Source organism: Endocarpon pusillum (assembly GCF_000464535.1).
Source record: "Endocarpon pusillum Z07020 unplaced genomic scaffold scaffold1533, whole genome shotgun sequence".
Classification (NCBI taxonomy): Eukaryota; Fungi; Ascomycota; class Eurotiomycetes; order Verrucariales; family Verrucariaceae; genus Endocarpon; species Endocarpon pusillum.
This window is the reverse complement of record NW_006916030.1, coordinates 230,146-253,394: the sequence shown is the minus strand read 5'-3', so window position 1 is coordinate 253,394 and position 23,249 is coordinate 230,146. Positions and strand designations below refer to the sequence as shown.

The window sequence follows — 23,249 nt, the reverse complement described above, 5'->3', positions numbered from 1 at the left end:
GAAGTTTGATCTGCTGAGTGGGAGTTTGGTTTCTTTCAAAGGCGTTACGATATACTGCGACTTCAGTATTCAGCTCCGCATTTCAGGTTTGTTGGGAGTAGTATTTCAACGCTATCCGCAGGCGAATCGAATCAATACACATCACTTTCATAATTAGTTAAACGTCAAGTGCGTGATTTGCATCTCACTCCACTTTGCCAGCTAATCAACATTAGCGCACTAGCATGTTACTTGAATTCTTCTGTGGAGACCGCTGTGCTAAGAGGCAGAGTAATATTGGAAGCGGAAGGTGGACCACTGTCCCGGAAAGGCCGTCCCGAAGGTTGATTAGCTTGTGGGATGGGTAATTTCCAGCTGATATTGATCGACAACGAGGACTTCCATGCTTGCAGTATCGGCAAACACCAAATCCGATCTTGCGGTGCAGAAGATGGCGTAGAAAGCTTTCCTCAATATCCAATCAACATCGTGGTCTGTGCCAAGAGCAAATCCCTGTGAGCTTTCTCCAACTCTAATTCTGGGGACAGAACAACTATCCTCCATCAGATCTCCTCTAACATGATGATTATTGACCAGATCATGAGAGAGAACGATGACCAGATCTCACAATTTATGCTACGGTATGTAGTACCTACGTTCTGATACCTCTGTTCCTGGTAAACGCTCCAGATTTCTCAAAGGATCCCTGCACCGGCAATCACGGTAACTACGCATTCTCGAAGCACAACCGCCTTTTAGCCATACCAGAAGCCTTTTAATGATACGTAGTACACTCTTCATTCAGCATCCCACAGCCTGTGCGAAAGACCTCGATGCTCCATCCCAATTCGAACCTTCAAAACGTTAGGAGCGGATCGCAGCCGGCCTGGCAAGCATTGAGGCCCTGTCTACGGTCCGTCAGCCGAGCTCCCAGTTCTCAAGTGAAGGCACGAAGCCTGGCGCCATTAAACCCCCAACCGTACAAGCTTCATACATCAACGGGCGGGGGTAGTCCTTACATCACTTGTCTCCGTTGATCATACGGTACCCCTTGGCGTGGGCCCTCTGTCAGAGAAGGCGCCTTGTTCAGGGCCGACATTCGTCTCTGGTCCAATCAGGCGGGCCCTGACGCTTCAATCTTTCACGTACATCATGCAACGGCATCTGGACCCCACTACGAGCCGGTGCCGGACCTTTTAGCAGGGACGGATATGGCGCGACAGCGTCGCCCAAGTGAAGTTCAAGGGGATAGGATTGGCTGGTTGAGCCAAGTCCTGCCCAGAACAAGGGAGTGTCTGCTGCAAAGCCCCCGATAACCAGTCAAGATAAGTCCTTCTGTCACCGAAAGAAGTCTATGTCTCACCATTGGAGCATGCTGCCCCGCCAAAGGCCGGCTTACTTTAGCAGGTATATATCCAGAGAAAGCATTTCGCAGTAAAGTAGATGCACACGTGGCGCATTTTTCGCCCTACAGGCCTCTTACAATCACGTCCGGTCATGCACGTACGAAGGGCTAATCGTGCAAAATTCTCCATGGGCTCAAGAGTCGAGATCTCAGCTTCGGTACGCTGATTTGAAAGGCCCAGGTGTAATCTAGTCTACTCAGTCCCAAGAAGAAGATGGTTCCTTGATTCTATGGTACCATACGTGTTACCAGTTCCTCATCGCAATCACTCGAACCCTACTGAGGATCTGCTACAAAGTAACACAATCCAATTGGCTGTAAGTGGTATGTTTTGCGCACACTCAACTCCATGAGAACGGTTCCGGAAGTATTGTGAAGGGCAATTCCCTTACATTAGGCAGCTTTGTGGGCTTCTGCTTATGCTTCGCTCGCTTCCATCTACCGAAAACAGCAGTTGGAGAAGCGCAACCTTCAATTGTGCGCGCGCGTGTGTGTGCGTGTAAGAGAGGAGGGGAGAGGCAACCTGACTAGGTTCGGTGACTTCTATTCCCTTGCGCTGTTATCAGTTCGACTCAGAGCTGTTAGATAGCTGTCTGGCCATGACTGAGACAGACTCATATTGGATTCAGCGCTGATGTATCTACAAGCCTGTAGGCCAATGCCCGATGGTATGTCAGATCTAGCTTAGCTGTGATGTTAGTGCGCAAGGAAAGAAACCCTGATTATCTCTCAGCAACAGTGTCGCACTTTGCTTACAGAAAGAAATTACTTACCATACTGGTACCTTGCTCCCACATCTGAAGGGAAAAGTGTGCCTTGGCTTGTTTCGAACTTGAAACCGATCTTGTATTTTACGAAGGGCTGTCAAGAGGTGAAAAGAATTTGATCTGTTACCCGGTCTCCGTCATCGAGCAAAATGGGCTGCACTCGTCGTTATTCTGCACCTCACCATGGCTTCGAATCGACGAGGTGATCCAGGGCACCGCTCACCCCCACCGTCACCTTCTCCACCACAGTCACTGGCCGCCAGCGAACATTCTGGTCGTTCGAACAAGCCGGTATGTCAAGTCTGCGGGCGTCAATCTTGCCAATTGACGACCCATCGAGATTATGCGAGGCGCGCCGCTGTACCGCCTACACGACCCAGTTCTCTGTCAAAACCATCGCCAAAGGAGCAAGAACCCAATTTTCCCATTGAGATGAAGGCAAACATGCGCCAGCTTTACCATCATTGTAAGTCTAGCGCGGCCACCATGACGTTTCAGTGGATCATGCTCACGGGTGTGTCTTAGTCTTCACTGTAGAGATTCCGCGTAGGGAAGTGATACCGCACCCCACTGGCGTATCAAGAAACCGCGCCATGTCCCAAATATACTCGTCGTTGGCTGAGAAATGCCCCTCACTATGTTACAGCATTGTTGCCTTCGCAGCATCCCGCATCGCTAGTAGTCAAGGTGCGGTAGACGATCGGGCACTAAAGCACTATTCGCAGGGCGTGAGAAGTCTTGCGGACGCTGTTAACGGGCCTGCCGCTGAAAGCGTCACACTGGCAGCACTAACATTACTTCAACATGACCTCATATTCTTCCATGCTCGGGCCATAGACACCCATATCGAAGGGATATATACCATGATCAACAAACAAGGAGGGTTGGCTTACCTCGATGGAACGATTGGTCAGATTGCGCTCACTTGTGATTACCAGGCCTCCATGCTACTTGATCGCGTCCCCAACTATCGGCATCCATCTCTGCCGGATGCAAGGCCTCTTAATGCGCCTGATGTTACGAATGGGCAGTCCTTTCCGACTTGCAGTATATGGCCCCTGGTTGATCCTCGACTGCGGGAAGTTATCCAAGATGTTTGTCTTTTGATTGAATTGCTTGAGCGCTCACGTCATTATCCCACTACAATGGGTGATTACCAATTCTTTGGCTACAAAAGAAATGTCATCGAAAACGGGCTGGGTTTTATGTACGCAGAATTCAACGGCTCGGCAACGATCAATGAATGCCTGTGCTTGGCCGTCATTCTCTTGCAGAGCATGACCATTGGCGGCATTGACACGATCCATGGGGTCTTCGATCATCTCATACCGAAATTAAAGGTTGCCGTGGGCGACATACACCTGAAAATGGGCAATCTGTGGGCCACGGAGACGCAGATGGCCATCTGGATAATGTTCATTGGGACTGCGATCCCTGACGTTTACAAAAGGTTCCGGATCGAATTCTTGGACAAGGTTAGTAGGATGCTGGAAGCCACCTATGGGAAGGAGCTTCCCAACTCTAAAGCCCGAGTCCGCGCCGGCCTGTCCAAGTACATTTGGTGTGATTTAATGCTCAGCAAAAGATTCAACAAGGCCTGGAAAGAGCTTATGAGCTTTTCTCCTCAACAAGGCGCAGACACTGCTGACTCTGACAGTGGGAACGACGATGGCAGCAGTCAGGCTACCGCAGGGGAGGCTGGTAGCATCGTTGCCGGCTCTGCAATGCCCAGCGGTGCAAACCTCCCTCGAGATGAACCGCAAGCTGGTGGCAAGGGCAAAGGACGAGAGCGGCGGCCAACCTGATAAGAGACGGCGGCAACGGAACTTGAAATATCACCAAGGCGCAGCACCATCCAATTATTCCGTCCAAGTAAGGGGCAATCAAATTACTTCCATTCAAATCAGACCCGAAGCTCGGGAGAACGTCCACGAAAGTTCAAGGCTGTTGTTCACAATGCAGAGGTCATGGTAGTTGCCCAGGAACAGAATCCCGATGGTGTCTTACAGGTCGCTTCCACGGATCGAAAAGAGATGCATCTTCGTGGCCACGGTGCTCATCAAGACGATACCACGCCAGTGAGGCTTGATAGACGTTGCATTTGCATGGCAGGGTGATTTTCCTATTGGCACTAGCTAAACCTACCTTATCGTACTTGCTCGAGGTAAGTGCTTTTATGTAATGCTCCATACTAATGAATTCTTTCCCTCTCCAGCCACTAGATTACGTTAGACGTCAAGCATTTGCGGGAGCGGTGCTGAACGCAAGCATGGGTATATCCGTACCTAAACCCATCGCCAAGGATCTGGGCTGGCCCATGTGGACAGTGCTTCGTAACAGCTGGCAAGCGCGAGCTTTGACTCGCCTGAGCTTCATGCTCAAGTTTGGCCGCGAACAAGCCTTCGGCCGAGCCCTATTTGTCAGAATTTGTGGCGTTGAGCTGGCACGATTTCCAGAGCCTAGGCCTAGGCGGCCACAAAACTGTCAATCAACCTCGTTCTTCTCGTGCAGGGGTCTAGGTCAACATTCTTTCCATAAGTGCCACCATTTTTCTCATTGCGCTCAGATGATCCCCCGAACTTCCTCGTCCTCTATGTTTGAGAGACTGAGGGCGTTAAATCTCACCTCTCTTTACAGTAGTAAAGCTACATACGGACATTTCTTGTACATGGCGACTTTTGGCCTGTGTGGTTCCAATGGATTTCTGGACCGCGCATAAAAGAGTAATACGAGGCTCTCCAAACAATAAGGCGTGTTTTGCCTGCACACGCAGTGCGTTCAGGACCCTATCTAGCAGGGAGGATACAGCAAGCCAGTTTCACAATGCTGGCAGGTTGTGTTCCGCAGCGGCTGGTGGTCATACGCCGGTCCCGTCCGAGGAAGGGGAAAGGGATTGGTGCGATATGGCGGCTGTTGAGGAATTCAAGAGCTTGGCATGCAGTCCGCTACCTAGACCTCCAGGCCTGCAGAGTGTTTAAGCATGGTCCGATCCGATCCTTCGCGCAGACTCTCCCAGCCTTCCTCCAATAAATCGGCTTCCATTCGACGAGTAGGATGCAGAGCTATTAATTAATCTGCAACAAATCCAACCTCAACCATGGTAAGAATGTGGAAAGCTCTTCACACCAGTGGTCAACCACCACGAAAACTTGTGCACCAGCATCTCAAGGAAGCTTCAGAAAAAGGACACGAAGAGCATCAATATGACGTCTCATGAAGAAAGCACGGGACCGCCGGCTTATGACTCTGACAAAGCCGCTCTCGAACGTGCTGGCAAGAAAGAGGTTTTAAAGGTATGCCTGCAACAGCTTAGGCCATATTATTTTTCTACCAATCCAGAGCTGCTATTGACGTTCCATGTAGCGGGAATGGGGCTTCTTTGCCATGTTGATGTTCGGCTCTGCCACATTATCCACATGGTCAACGCTCTCGATCTCGCAGAATCTCACCTGTTTCTCATCCTTCTGGCAGGGAGGCCACGAGCGCCGTCTTCGTGAGCGCGTATACCAACGGAGGTCCAGCATCTGTTGTATACGGTTTTATCGTCGCCGTTATTGGCACCTTGGCAATCGGTGCCTCTTTTGCTGAAATGGCATCGATGTGAGTCTCTCTTTCCCTTATAGTGTTATAGATGCCTGATAGTGTTCGTCAACAGCTCTCCTATTGCCGGCGCGCAGTATCACTGGACAGCCGAACATTCTCCCCCGAAACTGCGTGCAGTTCTAAGCTGGGCTCAAGGGTGGATTACTGTTCTTGCATGGCAAGGTGCAATAACATCCGTCTGCTTCCTCTGTGCGTCAATGACACAAGGGTTGATCATCTTCAACGACCCAACCTATGTTCCCGAGAGATGGCACACAACTCTGTTAATGATAGCACTTGGTGGACTCGCCGTAATGGGATGTACAGTTGGCAAGGCACTGCTGCCCCTCTGGGAATCGTTGGCTGGAAGCTTGCATGTGTAAGCGCTCCTTATTGGCACAACAGCTGAAGTCTCCCTAAGTAATAGGAAATTGCAGCATTTTGTTCTTCATTATCACAGTCGCCATCCTAATCACCAGCGATAAGGCCGATAACAGGGCAGTCTGGGCGACGTTTGTCAACGCCGGTGGCTGGCCAAGCGACGGGATAAGCTTCTGTCTCGGCTTTCTCACTCCTGCCTTCGCCCTCGCCGGCATCGACGCAATTGTCCACATGGCTGAAGAAACAAAGCATGCCGCAATCAACATCCCCCGCGCAATAATCGGTTCTATCATCATCAACGGTGTTTGTGGCTTCGCCTTCATCGTCGCGATACTTTACTCCATTGTTGACGTAGAAGCCGTCCTCACTAACGGCATCGCCACCGGCTACCCCATCATCGAAGTCTTCCACCAGGCCACTCGGAACTCGAGCGCAGCGGTCGCCATGATGTGCGGACCCATCCTTATCTTCTCCATGGCGGTTTTCGGTTCTACTGCAAGTGCTGGCAGATTAACATGGGCTTTTGCCCGTGATCGTGGTCTTCCAATGTCTAGGTTCCTCTCCGTCGTCACCAATTGGAACAAGGCACCCACACGTGCCCTTCTCTTCAACTACATTGTCCTATGCCTTCTATCCCTCATCAATATAGGCAGCACCGTCGCTTTGAACGCCATGGTCTCCCTCGCGACGGTCGCCTTATATGCTTCGTACGGGCTTCCCATCCTCCTCTTTGCACTGCGCCGTCACTCCAAAACCCGATCTATTTGCTTCGGACCATGGCGCATGCCCGAGTACCTAGGGATCATCTCTAATTGGGTGGCAATCGTATTTTGCGCCTTCCTCGTGATATTCCTTCCATTCCCGCCCATGCTTCCAGTCACCGCCTTAAATATGAATTGGGCGAGTGTGGTTTTTGTCGCAGTTATGGGCTTCGCGATTGTGAGTTGGTTTGTCAGAGGTAAGGGTCGGTTCGTTGGGCCTATCATTGAGGTTGGGATACGCGATGGAAGTGATGGTGAGGTTGATGATGGTGAACATGAGCATGGGTCTGTGACCAAATATGATTGAACAATGGGAGTGGCGGTCCGACCAACATGATTAGCTGGACGGAGGAGATGGTGTCCGAAACACACAATGGTAGGATTGAAACTGGAATTTCCTAGCATGTTTCAACTCAAGGCTTCCTGACTAGCTGGCAATTCTGTTCGGAACAACATCCAAGCAAGGTATGGGCCGGTCAAACTTGACGAGCGAGACTTCCCTGGTGGGTCTTTGATAGATCCTATCCAGGACTCCTCTACCACAAAGACCAGACACTTTTTCGATGCCCTTCCTTCCTCGAGTAGAGGCTTTTCCTTCTAGTGCATCCAACTCCTGCCCATCAGACCGTCACTTGTAGTTACATACGCGGAAGCAATTCTCCCTACCCTCAGAATTGAGAATCATCGTGTTAACAGAGGAGATACTCAGCTTTTCTCGATCAGCGTGATGACGGGATTGAAACATCACACCATCCCTCCTGGGTAACCGTGTCCTCGACGTGCCCAAATCAGCAGAAACACGTAAGCATCAAGAACCTTCTCTACCTCATCGTCCTGAATGAGAGTCCATCTGACCAAGACACGGGACATCATACTTACTTGCTGGTTATATCTCCCACTCCACGACGGAAACGCTTGCGGATTCTTGCTTCTATTTACTTACAGTAATTACTTATACTAAGTAAGTACCCAGCCGCGGCGCGCCACCAGATCCCCGACGGAACCAAAACAACACTGCTGACCCAGAAAATCGAGACGGAAATCTTACAAAATCGGTTACACTACAGTAGTCTAGGAGGTGAAGTACTTCTTCACCTTCCATCCATCCATCCATCCATCCAGATCAGCGCTGCAGACGAAGACTTCGTAACTCTGAGAATGCTGATTCTTGAGCCTAACTTAACTTAGAGTCATCCTCCTCGTAACGCTGTAGCGCTTGCTGTGGCTTGGGCCCGGGGGGGGAAAGGGGATCGGGAAGTTATCGATGCTATCCCTGGGATGACTGATGGCTGATGTGATGATATGATGATATGTAACGGGGTCAAAGAAGGAGTCATGACCCTGCCGTTGCTCCAGCTGAGGGGAAGTGGAGGGGGGAGGGTGGTTAGAAGTTTCATCACCTACAGTACCGGAAGGACTGTATCGCCTCCCTTAACTTACGGGAAAGTGGAATGGTAAGAGAGGGGGGTGGAGGTCAGGATCCAGGAATGGTTCTTTTAGGAAAAATGATGCTGCTGCTCAGCCTGGAGCTTGATGGCCCTGGTTTGAGGAAGCTCTTTCCTTTTTTTTGATGAATGATATGGGTGTCTGGTTTACAGTCAATATCTAGACCTGGCCGAGGGAGGGACGAGGGGCCAGAAAGATGGAGGAGAGGGGGGTGGGGAAGAAAAGTCTCTATACTGCGTAGCTGCTTTGATGTGGTAATGTCAAACAAAATATATGTTAGTGCAGCCATTAGAGCTGCAGCCCTTTTGGTTCAACAGGTAATTACATACTTTTTGTGGCTCTGCTGAGATCTATCACTGTGCAGGCTGGGTATGTTTGGGCTTTTTTTTTTAAATTCGAGAAGGGGGAAGGGGAGACGTTTGAGAGTTTATACATAGGGATGAGGACGGGATATTGGATTGATAGATATTCTACAATATTCAAGCAAGTATCTTCTAGCTGCCTGTAAAGACAAACGAGGCGCCCAGACCACGCTATACAGGCCTCTAAACCCGTCGCTCATTGCCCTCTTCCCACGGGCCTTATCCACGATCTCCTTACCCATGGACTGAACCCTTCCGATCAATCAACCCCCGCAGCATCAGCTTGTTCCTTCTGCCTCGCCTTTCTCCTCCTCTCTCTTGCCCTAGCCTCTTTCTTAAAATACTCACTCTGAGGCCCGCGATCCTTCTTCAATTGTTTATTTCGACTGACATTCTGTTCTTTATATGCCATCTGACCACCACCAGCCAGATCCGCTAGGCTGCCCGCTTGGCGGCGCACTAACGCCTTCTTCTTTCCGTGACTATTCAAGGCGCCACTCCTTCCAGAGAACAAATCTTCGTCGATTTGTTCGATGTTGGCGATATCGGCGTTCGTCTCTTGTTGCAGTAGGACATGATTGAGGAGCTCGAGGCGTTCTTCTAAGGTTTTAAACGCGAGACCGGGCAGGGATTCCATGCCAGAGAGTTGCGTGATCACTTTGAAGGCGTAGCCCTGGTCGACCAGGAAGGCTTGGCGTTTGGCGGAGTAGCCCATCTCGGATGTGTCCTTCGAAACGAGAGAGTAGAAGAAAGCATTAAACCCCTCGTCGTTACGCCGTTTGGCACGGAGGATGCGGCCCAGTCGCTGCGCTTCCTGCCGGCGGGAGCCATAGTGAGAAGAGATTTGGATCAGGCAGGTCGCTTCAGGAAGATCAAGGGATGTGTCGCCGATTTTGGAGAGGAAGATGGTGTTGACGGCATCATTGTGTTGGAAGTTTTCGAGAATGCGAATGCGTTCTTGTTGGCCTGTGCCGCCGAAGATGTAGGCTTTCTTCAGCTTTTCAGCGTATTGTTTCAAGGCGAAGACATTGTCCGAGAAGACGATGATTTTGTCGCCGCGCCTTTCGTGGTAGTCAATGAGAAACTGGCAGACCTGGAACTTGGTCGGGTTCATAATGTAGAGGAGGGCTTGTTTGCGCGAGCTGAGGCTCTGGTATTCTTGGTAGAACTCGATGGTCATAGGACACCAGACTTCGGCGCATTGGACTTTGGCAATGTGGCCTTGGTCGGCTAGTTCCATCCAGTTAGCTTCGTACAGTTTTGGACCGATAATGTAGTTGAGATCGGTGATTTTGTCGTCTTCTCGAAGCAAAGTGGCGGTTAAGCCAAGCTTGCAATGGGCGCGAACGTTTTCAGCAACCTTGCGGAAGATGGCAGCAGGAACAACGTGTACTTCGTCAAGAATCATCAAACCCCATTCTCGACTCGTAATCCATTTCATCATCTCTTCTGAGTCATGGGCTCGTTGGCGTGTCTGAGAAATCATAGAGTATGTCGAAACAATGACGCCTGTCTGGCCTCGAAATTTCTCCTTCTCCCCTGAGGTGAAAACTGCCACATCACCAGAATTGACGTCGGACCACTTCTTGAACTCATTACTCCACTGAAAGACGGACATTGCACTTGTACACAGGACGATGATGCCTTTTCTAATCGTGCAGCCGGCGGTAATCCCAACCAGAGTTTTGCCAGCACCGCATGGTAAGACAATGATGCCACTTTTCGCTCTGCCATTGCCAAACATCTTGCTCAATGCTTTCTCCTGATAACTCCGTATCTGCGTATGAGGTTTCAGATCAATTTTCAGGTCGGGATTCACCCGGTCATTCTGGTAGTCATATTCGGAGAGTGCTGGGTAGCCAATATCAAGGCATCGCTCCGCAACCTTCTCGCGAGTATTTGGTCCAATCTCAAAACTATGCGTCTGCTTTGATGGATCCTCCTCGTCATCTTCATCCCGTAACGCCTTCATGATCTCATCTTCCTTTGTCTCCCTACCTTCCTTTGGAGCTTCCGTATTTTGCCCTGGTTGGTCCGCAGTCTGCCTTGCACCCCGAGCATCACTCGTTCCAGATATGACAACAGCTTTGTTGGCCAAAGTCCCTTGTACCACTTCTGCCCCTTCTTTCCGGCAAGATTCGATGACGGGATCTTTCAGGAGCATCTGGATGATTGTAGGCTCCTCACTTTCAACGAAGAAGCGATTGTCTCGAAGAACCAATCGGACTTTGCCATACGACTTTGTATGTCTGTTGATGAAATCACTGACAGTGGTTGGTAACGGAGTTTTAGACAGCTTCTCTAGTGTACGGATAATGTCCTGGCCGGACAGACCTACCGATAAAGCGGCATACAGACTGTGCTCGGTCAATCTGTACTCGTGTAAGTATATGGGGCGCGACTGTGGCTCAGCTACGGTGATGAGAAAATCTTCTGCTTGTGCAGCAAGAGGCGAAAAGCTTTCTAACGTGATTTTGGGACCTTTTTTCGAGCCTGCTGAGACACTGGGATCTATCCATAAAGGTCGATTGTCATGATCTGGCTTGAGAGATAGATAAGAGAAGTCTTTGCTTCCAAATATCGAAGGCCTTGCTCTATTGGTCTTCGCCTTGCTGCTGTAGGAGCTGAACGCCGTCTTCTTCTTGAAACGATTGATATGTTCCTGCTCACTGCCACTCACATAATCTTGATCTGACTGATTGTTGGACCCTGACAAGTACTCGTCATTGTCTTCGCTCCGAAGGCTAACCGGAGTCGCAGGATTGGGGGTGGATATTTTCGAGGCTCTTGCGCTGCCAATGTCTGATGCCTTTCGCTTGGGAGGCATGATAGGTCAAATGAGGGCATTCACGAGTCCGACCAGCAAGGGCACTGTCAACTGCTGGATTCCTGGCGCCACCATAGTCTCGTGCTCTACTTCTTGATATCTGTCTCAGTCTATAGCTAACCAGCACCTTAGTGCGATGACAGAATCTGACTCGAAGATGGTTCTGATGAACTGGAAAGGCCTTTTCGAATGTGGGAAATAAATGGCCAAAAGGATGAGTCAGTTCTTCACGCATGATGTGCCTGCGGCACGTTCCGCAATTCTGCAAACGTCACTCTGAAGCTCTCCTCTTCTTGCACCCCCAGATTTTCTATGGATACCATTTCACTGCAGTGAGAATGAATACTGTATGTTTATGTATTCTGGCAGGCCATATCCACGCTAAATACTATGTCAGATCAGGTCAACCTGGTGAGATCTTTCTCCACCAATTCCCGAGCCATTTTGCACTATGGACTCAGCTCGTCATAGAGTCTCGGGCTGCAGTCGACATGATGAAGAACCCAAAAGAAATACAACTACTGCTAACCACGCAATTATTAGGCTGGGATGGGGTGTTCTCTGCGTTGCTGGTGGCGGCGCCTATTATTTTGCGAAAAGATCAATCAATGCAGACCGAGCCTCCCGCCATGAAGCAGACATGAAGAGAAAAGCACGATTTCAGAATCTTGAGCCGGTTGCGCCTGTCGACAATTCGCTGAGAACCAAAAGGAAAAAATCGCCCACGAATGGGGAAGGCCAGGATCATGTCGGGAGTCCAAGTGCCGAGGCGAGTGAAGATGCAGCACCAGTGGGACACGCGCCGGAGACGGAGCAACAGCAGATCAGGGAGAGGAGTAAATACGAGGCAGCAGAGCCGTATAGAAGTCGAAAAGGCGATCGATTTAGCTGATGCACAAGTATCGCCAGTTTACATCATAATACTTGTGGCACCAGGTGGTTCTGGACTGTCAGAATGAGCGGAAAAACACCGAAATTTGTTGACCTATCGCCTGCGGTCCTGAGTTATACAAATACAATGGCGATATTCCAGGAAGTTCACAAAGCCAAACCTGACCGATGCCGCGCACATGCCGCAAAACCTGTGCCTTTTTGCTTAGCCCCTTCAATCCGTGTTCTTCCCATTGCAAGACGCCTGCCTATGCTTCTTGAGCTTGTTGAAGAATCTTGGAACTCCATACCGCCGCTTATTCACTTCTCTTCGTCGAGTCCACCCGAAGACGTCCCATATTTTCATCGCGCATGATAACAGAGTGGCGCATGATGTTTTCCAGCGTTTGGATGGCCCAATCTTTTCTCTTTCTGACTCTCCATGGCAGGTGGGATAAAGGGTACAAGGACACCAGTGGTGATGAAGCCAATCGATACTGCCTGCTGCATGCGAGTAGTGGGCTTTGAAGCACGGGCAGAAAAATGGCGAATAGCGTGCTGGCCGATTTGAGAGGTAATTGATTGTGCGACCACCATTTTGCGGGGTCGGATGCGAAGTCTGCTCTTCTAATCTCTAAAGGGCTGCCGTTGTTTTTAACTTGCTCTAACCTCTAACCTCTACTCCCAATGGACGAGGCGTGCGTCGAGGTGTCAAGTCTGGTAGAAGGTATTAACAAAAACGCTATGGCAAGTGTGTCTTCTGCGATCGTTGTCGCTTGTCTACCTTGCCGGTGGTGGTGCTGGTGAGATGGAATTTGTGTTGAATGCAAGATGGGGAGGGTGCTCACATAAGCGGGGTACTGGAGTCGTGTTTTGCAGGACACGGTCTAGACCACAGAAAGCCAGTGTACCAATTTTGTTTATGTCGGTTGTAACAAGATACTGCGTTCGGTAGAGACAGCGGCTGGTGTCTGAGAAGTTATGATGCAGAGTAAGGATGACCCCTTTGGTGGACGATCACGCAATATCCTCACCAACACTCTTCCTGAGCTCTGGACAAAAGCGTTCCTGACCGGGACCGTTCCATCTGTTCTCACGTGGGCAGTCGCGAACCCTTCCCGCAACATACTAGTAACTAGTATAGCACTAGTTAGTTAAGCTAGTGCAGAAGGCATGCCCCTAGAGTAAGACAGCCGATAGTCACCGTTGGAGATTTCTCAGTTCGACTGGAGAGACTGAAGTGGACGTTCCCAGGGGCCAGGGAGCTACACTGACGATGTAAAACTCCTCTAAGCCTCGACTGGGAGTCACAGTTCAACTCACTACATTTCGTTGATACTTAGTATCTTTTTTCCTGGAAGCACGATTAGACTGAGTTTCACCTAGGTATCGAAGATTACCTAACACCAATAACTAGTTACATAGTAAAGTCGACACTAACTTAGGACATGCCAAGTTCTCTTGCATTCACAGCTATTGAATCTTGCACCCTCTGCAAGAGGCCCTTTCGCAACTGCAGCTAGGTTCACCGCCAGCTTTGCGGAGGAATCGGCTGGTTATCCTCACCTTCAGATGCGCCATGGCAGCACATCAGCTCACCATCGAAAGAGCCAAATTTTCTGCTTGCTTGCTCAAACCCGACATTCCTACAGTGAACCGCGATCAGGTTGCAGTTTGCCTAGAGCGACTCGACAAGGCGGTTTCGCGATGCTCGCCTTCAAATATACAGGTTTGGAGTGATTGCTCTACCCAGATCTTGATAAGATGCTGAATCTAAATGAGCAATGACAGAGCTGTATCGCCTGGCTTTTAAGCAACATTGTGTCTTCTTCCCCCCGTGTTGTGGGGCTAGGCAAATATTTAGTTGCCCTAGCCAACGCGGAGGATACCTCGAGGAATGAAGATGGATACGACAAAAAGACAAAGACCTCGTCTTCAACTTGTCGCAAACGGCTGCATATTCTCTATCTCTTGAATGACCTTCTACATCATACAAAATATCACACATCGAATTCTTCCTCATTCCCCAGCTTCGTCGAGCCTTTACAACCATTTATAACCGAGCTTGTCCAGCTTGCTTCACGTCAGGACCGCCCAAAGATCCGGACGCGGATAGACAGTTTGTTGCAGGTATGGGAAGAAGATGCTTACTTCAGCAAAGGCTATGTGGACAAATTGAAAGAAAGCGCAGTCCCCAATGCCACGGGCACAGCTGGTGAAGCGTTTGTTGATCGTGTAACTTCGACCAGTCAAATTCGCGACGAGAAAGACCAAGCGTACCTGATGCCAGCAAGTCATGGAGATTCATCCACACCATATTACGATTTGCCTGCTGGGAATCTGATGCCTCATATCATGCCAAATAGATCAATACCGATTCGAATGGATGATGTTCGAGCCTTGCAATTTGCCGCTGGCCCGGCAGACGACAACTTGGTCGTTGCTCTCAAACACTTCATGAGCGCCGTGGAGAAGCTCGACAACCCTGTTATGGATGTCCACGACGGTGAGGGTAACACAGAGGATGTGGATGAGCTTGGACAACCTTTGTTACGCGATGAGGCGGGGGAGTTTATCACCGGACATACATATTACGGGTGGAGCCGCGCATTCTGCGAAAAGATGCGTGGTCGAAGTGTAAAGAAGGTAGCACGCTCAGGTAGGGAAAGATCATACAGCTCAAGCAGGAGTCGGAGCCGAAATCGACGGAAGAGAAGACGATATAGCCATTCCACAAGTAGCACATCTGCATCTTATAGTCGATCACGATCAAGAAACCGGTCGAACTACAACAACTTCGGAAATGGTCGGCAAGAAAATAGCTCATCAGAGAGAGGACATCACGATAACCGTCCAAGTTCTCAGCCCCGCATATACAATTCCACATTTCAACCAGCAATGTCTCAGTCGGATACGCAGCCTCCAGAAAAAAATGGTCCCTTTCATGAGATGTCTACGCAAGGCTTTCAGCATCCAGCTTATCCGCTTCCAGAAGGTATTCCTTTGCCTCCTTCCTTGTCGGCTCCCCACAAGAGATTCAGTCAGCACGTCTTTCCGCCACCTCCTTTAGGTCTTGGAAACCTTCCTATCCCCCCGCCGGTAAATTATTCTGGACCATGGCCTCCACCGCCTCCCCCACCGCCTTCGAATATGGTTTTCAAGACAAGTTCAAGCAATGAGCCATACTATCCATCACAAGGCTTTTCAAGGCCACCTTCATACCAAGGAGAACCAAGCCATGGTAGTGGCTCAGACCACACTCAGTGGCCGCGTTGAAGAACACGAACTTCACAATCGATTGGTCTAGCAAGGATCTTTTCGGTCGAGCCTGAGGGGCGGACCAACGGATTTTGCGCTTCAGATATCCTGCATGGAGCTTCAAGACCCCAACATGACTCTTACTAAGCACTTGCTTTGAAGTAGCAAATCAGCCTTTAGCCCATCGGCACAGTATCATCAAACAAGGCTTCTATTCTGAGTGATTCATGGGTGCTGGCCGTTTGTATATCCAAGAAATGAAGCATGACAAAGTCTTCACTTTGCAGCAAAGGAGACGGAGGAGACGAAGCAGACGAGGGAGACGAAGCAGACGAGGGGAGACGAAGCAGACAAGGGGAGACAAAGCAGACGAGGGAGACGAAGCAGACGAGGGAGACGAAGCAGACTGGTTTGGGCTTCTCATATCAAAGAATGGCATGACATCTTTATGATGCACACACCGGGAATCTGATTGTTCCTGGCGTGTTTCCGTACCAATGTCCGTCCGACATGACGCATGGTTCAAGCTCATGCTGTTGTCTTGTTAAGCTCTGTATTCCGGACTTCCTCATTTAGTGGTACAAGGTGTGCCTGCAATACTGCCCTCTCATTTGTTGAGACAACGGGATTCATTTTCCGGCCCTTTTCCGGTCATTTTCCGGTTCTACTGGCATCTTGTAACACGTAAGGTCGAATATGGTTGTCCGTCCAGATTCTCACACAGAATCTGCAGGTGTAGGAATGAAGAATAAGCAATTTTTTATGGCATGTGAGAGAGAGACTGACTTTCTAAGATGTATTTAATTTCCAGTAATTGGCTGGACATTCTAACATGCAACAGTTGCTGCAGTATCAAACAAAATCCACAGACGCCAGCTAAGGCACATTCAGGGCTCAAGATCCATCAACAGCTCGAAGGTTGAGCCGAAAGGATCATAATGCCATGTCATTCTGCGGCTGCTAGCGCTTAGTGGCGTTGTGCATGGTCTCGAATCCACAGGACCAGTTTATTATGGTACACTAGAAAGTTCGCCTTACTACGTACAATTCCTACCTCAGCATACTACGTCGTACTGAATTACGAGCTACATAAGCAGATGCAATAAATGCAATCCTTCCAACTTCTGCTATACTAACTGCTCCGTACTGAGGTTGAACGGCATGCTGTTGATACTACGAACAGATGATCTGGCCTCCCCCTCAGTTCGCTGTAGATCCTATCGGGTGTCCACAGCAAGCAACGACTACTACGTACATTATTGGATGAATAACTACCATACCAGCACTCAGTAGCACGTTTGACGATCACTGCTGCCCCCAAATATTTGCCAAGTTGTTGGGATCTGCACACGGACCTTGTTTCGTCAGGATCTGCAGGGTCTCCACAATTTCCTCTCTACTACGTAGTAGTAGGGTAGTGACGCATCGATGCAGGGTCCAAAGGGGTCTCAGCTTGCATGCGCTAAAGCTTAGCGGCGCCCAGATTCGTGGAGCTGGAGGATTTACTACGTCAGGTCCTTCATAGTCCCCGATCGCCCTCATTGTCCTGATCGGTGAATTTTCTAAGTCTCCAGGATTGTGACACTCGAGCGGACAGGTCGAGCGGACAGGGCATGCATATATCCTTCTGGCTGCTACCTACTAAGCTTTTAGCCCTTGAATCCTCGACTGTTATGATGTCGCTAGTTCAGTAGTGGGTGTGCGGGATGTGGAGACAGGAGGCGTGGTGTGATATCACAAGCCTTTATTGCTGCAGGAATAAACCCTCTATCATTCGATATGTTATTGGGCGACTACATTATTATCACTCACCCTTTTAAACCTTTATAGCAACGTCGAACACATATCACCGCTATCCCAAACTACTCATCACCCCAAATCCTCATTGACACCGTTTTAAACCTTTATAACAACTTTAAACATACATAACTGCTGTCCCAAACTACTCATCACCCAAATCCTCCTTGACACCGTTTCCACCATCTCTGTCTTGATCCACCGGCAAACAAATCTTCAGCCTTTATACAACAGTGTCGAAACTGATTTACCTAAACGGACTCTCAATACGCAACAATGCAGACCACTACCGAACTCCAGCTTCCTTCATCCAGTTCCTTTGATTACGAGTCGGATGCAGTCGCTGCCATGACCGAGTACTCTCGCATCATGCACTCCCACACCATGAAACAGATGGAGAATGCTCGACGAGCATCTCGACGAAGAGACGCAGAAAGCGGCGCTGTCTCAGCCAATGCCAAACTTCGGAAGGGAGAGTCTGCCTCCAGCGATAGTTCTAGGGGGAGTCTCTGATAAGGACTTTCTTTGACCGTCGGCTTTTGGAGCATGGGTTAGAGAGTAATGATCTTCGTGGCTGGTGTTTCTGGTTCCTCTCGTGTTGTGGGCCAGCATTCTCAGGAGCGCCATGGATGTATATTAGCGGTTGGAATTTCTAGATTGGCCGAAGCACTTTGACAGACGCTGATAAGCTGCTGGAATCTTCTATCGTGCAGATTGACTATTCGAAAATAATTGGGAGTCCTGAAGGCTACTCAGTTTCTGAGTCTATGCTTATTGCCTGGAAATTAAAAAGTCCATGGATCTTATCTTCAGTGAATCATTCCATTGATAGCAAGTTTCTCTACGATTATGAAGAGCAAGGACACTTGCCATTGCGAGCTCTTGTTTTTCACAAATTTTTGATGTTATTGGATGAATTGTATGAGCGAGTTTCTCCTCTCTTCCTCTCCACCTCCCCTCAAGATCGTCCGATAATCATATCCCTTTGCGTCTTTCTCTTCGTCATCTCGCATTACACTTCTGCCTATCTTTCGAAAACCCAGACTGGTTTGTTATAACGGTGGCTGGTATCCATGACGATCTTCCTATGTCATTGCTTCATGCTTCAAATCCTCTATCATCCTCTAGTCAACGCCGGCCCTACCCCTAACTCAAACAAACAGAGAGGTGGCCTGCGTTTCACCAAGCTCTGTTTTCAACCCACCATCCCACAAAACGAGCAAATGAAGAAGTATTTTATGAGCCGTCCTTGTCGAAGGGTCTGTCTTAGTGACCTGAAACGGTGGCTTGCACGGGAGGCAGGCCCTCAGTTACAGTGATAACACTTTGAGTTACGGATACGATACTCATGATGAGTGTATGCTCTTTACCTGTGCCATCCTTGACTGTGGCTTACAGCCTTTCCCTTTACCTTGCTTTTAAGAAAATAAGTTACTACGCGACTCCTCGGGACTCTTCAGCTCCTAAGTTTCTTACCTTACTCGAGCATCTGAAGTCACAGAGTCCGATCCACGTTAGCATTGACCGTTCACATGGTTGTTGGCCAACGCATGGTGCCGAGATTCACTCCTCCATCTACCCTGAGCAAAGCTCCAAGATGTATCCGACCATCTGAGCGATCTCCTTTTCCCTACTTACTCTCTACCATTCCAACTATATCTTGGGTGGATCGAAGCGTCGAGATGGACTTTGGACCAAATCGATGTTTATTCGTCGCCTCCAAATCATAGGGAGATACACCACTGGTACCCTGCCGTCTTAACTCGAGGCGGGTAGCCATCTCATTGATCCATTGTCTTCATCGTGCCTCCAAAATTCTCAGGGATATCCTCCAACCAAGCACAACGACCTTGGTCAATAGTCGGGTCACTCCACGTTATCATTTGATCTTGGAGAAGTTATATGCTATTTTGCTTGAAGCTTTCCCACCATCTCTCTGAAAACAGGGTTTCCTTCCTAGTGCTGAATATCTACCTCATACCCAGCAGCAATCACTTGTCACCGGGCTACTGCTCGTAGTACTACTAGTCTTATTTCAATTCGGCTTGCCAAGACAGGGGAAGTCTTCATCAGTTCATAAAGGTAGGAGAAGCTTCATGCTAACATACATATACTATATACAATACAGTTGATTTATTGTGTGGCGTTCGTTTCTCAAGCGGATTCTACCAGTACATAAGTAGTGGCCCTAAGTATCTGGCACGATATATCTATGACCAATTACCATGTTCACATTCTGAAATTCTGTTCTCGGACAAACGCTGCAGCACTGAAGAACATACACCGTGTCAAAAATAACAAATAACAAAAACAAAACAAAAAATAACCCTCCTCGTGCGTGTAACTCAGACAATTCTTCACCAGATCATCGTGAGGACCCTCCCCCTTTTTCCCCGGGGAGTACTTGTCTGAGCCAATTCGCCATGACCTACTACTCACTGTGGCGAACGACCTGACGGAAGCCTAATCTCTACAGCTGTCTGTATCTGAACCGTCGTGCTCCCAGCGAAAGGGCTAACAAAGAAGAAGACAAAAGAATGAACCGACTCAATTGTCTGAACCACGCCGGGGGGCCAATGTCACATTGAATCTGCGCGAGACAAGGCGGCAACAAGGAACAAAACAAATCCCTTGTCGACCCGACACATACGCAGATCAAAGAGGAAACAAAGAACAGGTCTGCAAACTCCTGGTATGAATGTTGGACCGAGAAAAAGATAATGTGTATTCGGACAAAGCACAGCGACAAAGAAGCAACAAAGGGTTGAAGCATTCGTGGCCGAGGAAGAGAGAGGAAGATACTCATACGGGGAAAGCATGGAACGACATGGTAAGAGAACAGCCCTCACAAGAACATGGCTGGATGAAAGACGACAATGAAAAGACTATTTTTTACTTTCATCCTCATTGGAAAACTGGGGCGCTTGATTTTACATAAATACCGTCCCCCAAACCTCTTCTCTTCCTCCTCCTCCCTCTTCTTCATCTAAAAACTCAATCCCACAAAACACAAACCACAAATCACAAACCACAAAACAGAACAGAACACCCCAGCACCACGCTTTCACGCACACAAAATCTCCCCCCAAAAAAACCTCCCCCACACGCTCATAATGTGTATCGTAGCCCGAACCCACTACGGCCGCTGCAAGCACGCATTCGACCGCGTCATCGTCTACTGCAGCAATGACGTCGAAACTGCCCTGGCCTGTACGAAGCGGGATTACAGACACAAGTACGTGGAGGGTTCGTTTGGTTTTGGCAAACTGTGCCCTGCTTGCGAGGCGGGGAAGCGGTTGAGAGGGGATGAGTGGGTAGAGTACTGAGCTGTTCAGGTCATTTTGTCGACACGATGAGGAAGGCTAGGTTGGTGAGGATGGTGGTGTCCTTGTTGGGAGTTCGGACGGCTTTCTTTGCTTTGGAGGGTGGGTAGGAGGTGGAAATGGTAAGGCAGCACAAACAATGCGTATGAATTTTGGTAAAATCCCTGTTAAACCTTGATCGATTGTGAAATTGTTCGATAAAATCCGTACCGGACCGTAGATCTGTCTGAACCGGCTAAGCGGCTAAACGGCTGCATTGTCCAAGACCTTTCCACCACCCACACCAGCTGGGTGGTCGGGAAGAAGGGCAAAAGCAAGAGCGATAATACCATACCTATCTCAAAGCTTCAGTTTTCGTTCTACTAAACAAAGCACCACCTAAAGCAGAGAGGGCGGGACTTACAAAGCCAGACACAAGACTCCTTCGAGATAATTCGACTTGCCATCCTGAATCAACAACACAACGACAAAGACAGAGACTGCAAAAGCCACGGTTTCGAACATGCCGAAGTGAAGAGACAGCGGCCGATCCATGATCCAGCCAAGGACGACGAGGCCCGGCGTCACAAAAAGCGCGATCTGCAGGCAGCTGCCCATAGCGACGGCGATGGCCAGGCCCATCTTGTTCTTCCAGGCGACGACCACGGCGGTGGTGTGCTCGGCTGCATTGCCGATTATGGGGATGAGGATGAGCCCTGTGAAGGTCTTGCTGATATGGGCTGTTTCGACGAAGGGGTCGATGACTTTGATGAGGTAGTGCGCGCAGATGGCTACCGTGACGGTGACGATTATGATCAGCATCCCTGCGGCCCAAGGACTGAGGGTGTGCGCGTTTTCTTGGTCGTTGGCTTCTGGCTGGTTTTCTTCGTCGAATAGGTTTGAGTGCGTCTTGAGTTGGAAGATCAGGTATATTATGTAAAGAATCAGAAGGACAACGGCTGTACCGCGCGAGATCGTGAGAAGGGTATCTTGACGGTCCAGAGGTTTCAAGGTTAGAGTGTCATATATTGTGGCTGGGATGATCAACGAGGCGGAGGCGACCGCTAACAAAGAGGACATCGTGGAGGCCACGGTTGCGTTGAAGAACTGCTCGTGGTGTTTGATCCCTCCGGCCAGAAAGCAACAACCTAGCACCAAGAGGAGATTCGAGAGAATGCTACCGAGCATGCTGGCTTGGACGAGCTGGATCTCGTTGTTCTTGAGGGCGATTATGCTGACCTATATGTCCAGTTATATCAGCTTGCGAGACATGAAATCATGTCAGTGTAAGAGCGTACGATCATCTCTACCGCATTCCCGAAGGACGCGTTGACTAGACCTCCCAGGGTATTTCCTAGTTTATCAGACAACTCCTCCGTCGCAAAGCTTAGGATGGAAGCCAGTGGTATCATGGCCAGGAAGTTGAGAAGAAAAACAGTTGGCGGATTCACTGCAAAGGCTCCTGCGACTATACCAAACGGAACGAACACCAGCAATACATTCAAAGGGTTGCTTCCACCCGTCGTCCAGATGACCCGAAAGGTATTGGCTGAAACATGCACCCACGATCTTCGTTCCCGGTGTGCAGTGGAGACCTGTTCGGAGGACTGGGTGTGATCTAGCAGCCGGGAATGTTCGTCTGGCTCAGTGGTTACAAGACCGACCGAGGGAACTAAGTCACAGAAACTGAGAATCTTGGTAGTAGAACCATGTCGATGAAAGTCCAACCTCAAGTTGGTGGCAGCTAGACCTTGTGCCGCCATTATAGCGATATGTTAGCCTGATTTGGTCTGACAGAGATGGGATACAATCATATCGAAGCTGATGCACTGCACTGGCTGGAGAATAGGGACAATGTTCAAAAGGGGTAAGAAAGCTGTGACATACACATCTGGATCATGGGTTTCAAATTCCGAGGATATGAACAGTCCAGCCGTACGATTCGAGGAAGAATCACCCCAAAGGACTCGCGGCAAGGGGGGACTGGTGAAGGTGTGTAATTCAGTTGGTTGATGAGGACATGATTTGTGAGACTGGAATTGGGTAGACTGTATGACAAGGTGATTCTTAAATATCAACAAGGGATCTTGACTTGGTCTTTATACTTTGAGAAGCAAGCAAGCAATGGTTGTGTACCACAACAGTAGAGAAGCTCTTTCTAGAAGGAAGATGCCATGCCATGAATGCACACAGCCCTCCTTGCCACGCATCCACACTCCTGGGCTCTACTCACTTCACGGCAACTATAGCAGGCCTTGCGCAGACTTAGAAAAGGAGGTACGCACAAAGTGTCATGGCCCTTACTAGCTCATGCGTGGCAGAATGGCATACGGCTTGTCTGAGACGGTTGAGACAACGGTATCGCGTGGCGAAGCGAGGAACTTTCTTTCCGAGCTGGTCATCAAATGTTTGGGACGAGCACTCGTCGTATCATGGGGCCATGTGTGACGGTCCTGAAGATAGGATTGTATGCTAGGAGGCATTCTTGGCAGATATGTAGAGGATGATGCCA

At 49.3% G+C, this 23,249-nt stretch overlaps 7 protein-coding genes across 7 annotated transcripts; 5 read left to right on the top strand and 2 right to left on the bottom strand.

Moving 5' to 3' along the window:
• Positions 1-2,334: 2,334 nt before the first annotated feature.
• On the top strand, positions 2,335-3,956 carry EPUS_03869 (uncharacterized protein; the record flags this gene model as incomplete). Its single annotated transcript, XM_007802175.1, has 2 exons — positions 2,335-2,617; positions 2,677-3,956. 2 exons carry the CDS (start codon positions 2,335-2,337, stop codon positions 3,954-3,956), a joined length of 1,563 nt encoding a protein of 520 aa, XP_007800366.1.
• A 1,398-nt stretch (positions 3,957-5,354) lies between these two features.
• On the top strand, positions 5,355-7,182 carry EPUS_03868 (uncharacterized protein; the record flags this gene model as incomplete). Its single annotated transcript, XM_007802174.1, has 5 exons — positions 5,355-5,444; positions 5,515-5,570; positions 5,623-5,751; positions 5,807-6,112; positions 6,171-7,182. 5 exons carry the CDS (start codon positions 5,355-5,357, stop codon positions 7,180-7,182), a joined length of 1,593 nt encoding a protein of 530 aa, XP_007800365.1.
• A 1,760-nt stretch (positions 7,183-8,942) lies between these two features.
• EPUS_03867 (DNA repair helicase ercc3) lies at positions 8,943-11,510 on the bottom strand (the record flags this gene model as incomplete). Its single annotated transcript, XM_007802173.1, has 1 exon — positions 8,943-11,510. The coding sequence occupies one exon, from the start codon at positions 11,508-11,510 to the stop codon at positions 8,943-8,945; it is 2,568 nt and encodes an 855-aa protein (XP_007800364.1).
• Positions 11,511-11,961: 451 nt separating this feature from the next.
• EPUS_03866 (uncharacterized protein) lies at positions 11,962-12,402 on the top strand (the record flags this gene model as incomplete). The annotated part of the gene is made up of 1 exon (XM_007802172.1): positions 11,962-12,402. The coding sequence occupies one exon, from the start codon at positions 11,962-11,964 to the stop codon at positions 12,400-12,402; it is 441 nt and encodes a 146-aa protein (XP_007800363.1).
• A 1,557-nt stretch (positions 12,403-13,959) lies between these two features.
• EPUS_03865 (uncharacterized protein) lies at positions 13,960-15,656 on the top strand (the record flags this gene model as incomplete). The annotated part of the gene is made up of 2 exons (XM_007802171.1): positions 13,960-14,109; positions 14,172-15,656. 2 exons carry the CDS (start codon positions 13,960-13,962, stop codon positions 15,654-15,656), a joined length of 1,635 nt encoding a protein of 544 aa, XP_007800362.1.
• Positions 15,657-17,711: 2,055 nt separating this feature from the next.
• On the top strand, positions 17,712-17,948 carry EPUS_03864 (uncharacterized protein; the record flags this gene model as incomplete). Its single annotated transcript, XM_007802170.1, has 1 exon — positions 17,712-17,948. The coding sequence occupies one exon, from the start codon at positions 17,712-17,714 to the stop codon at positions 17,946-17,948; it is 237 nt and encodes a 78-aa protein (XP_007800361.1).
• Positions 17,949-21,001: 3,053 nt separating this feature from the next.
• Positions 21,002-22,500, bottom strand: EPUS_03863 (Vacuolar calcium ion transporter; the record flags this gene model as incomplete). Its single annotated transcript, XM_007802169.1, has 3 exons — positions 21,002-21,092; positions 21,162-21,976; positions 22,036-22,500. 3 exons carry the CDS (start codon positions 22,498-22,500, stop codon positions 21,002-21,004), a joined length of 1,371 nt encoding a protein of 456 aa, XP_007800360.1.
• Between the last annotated feature and the right edge of the window lie 749 nt (positions 22,501-23,249).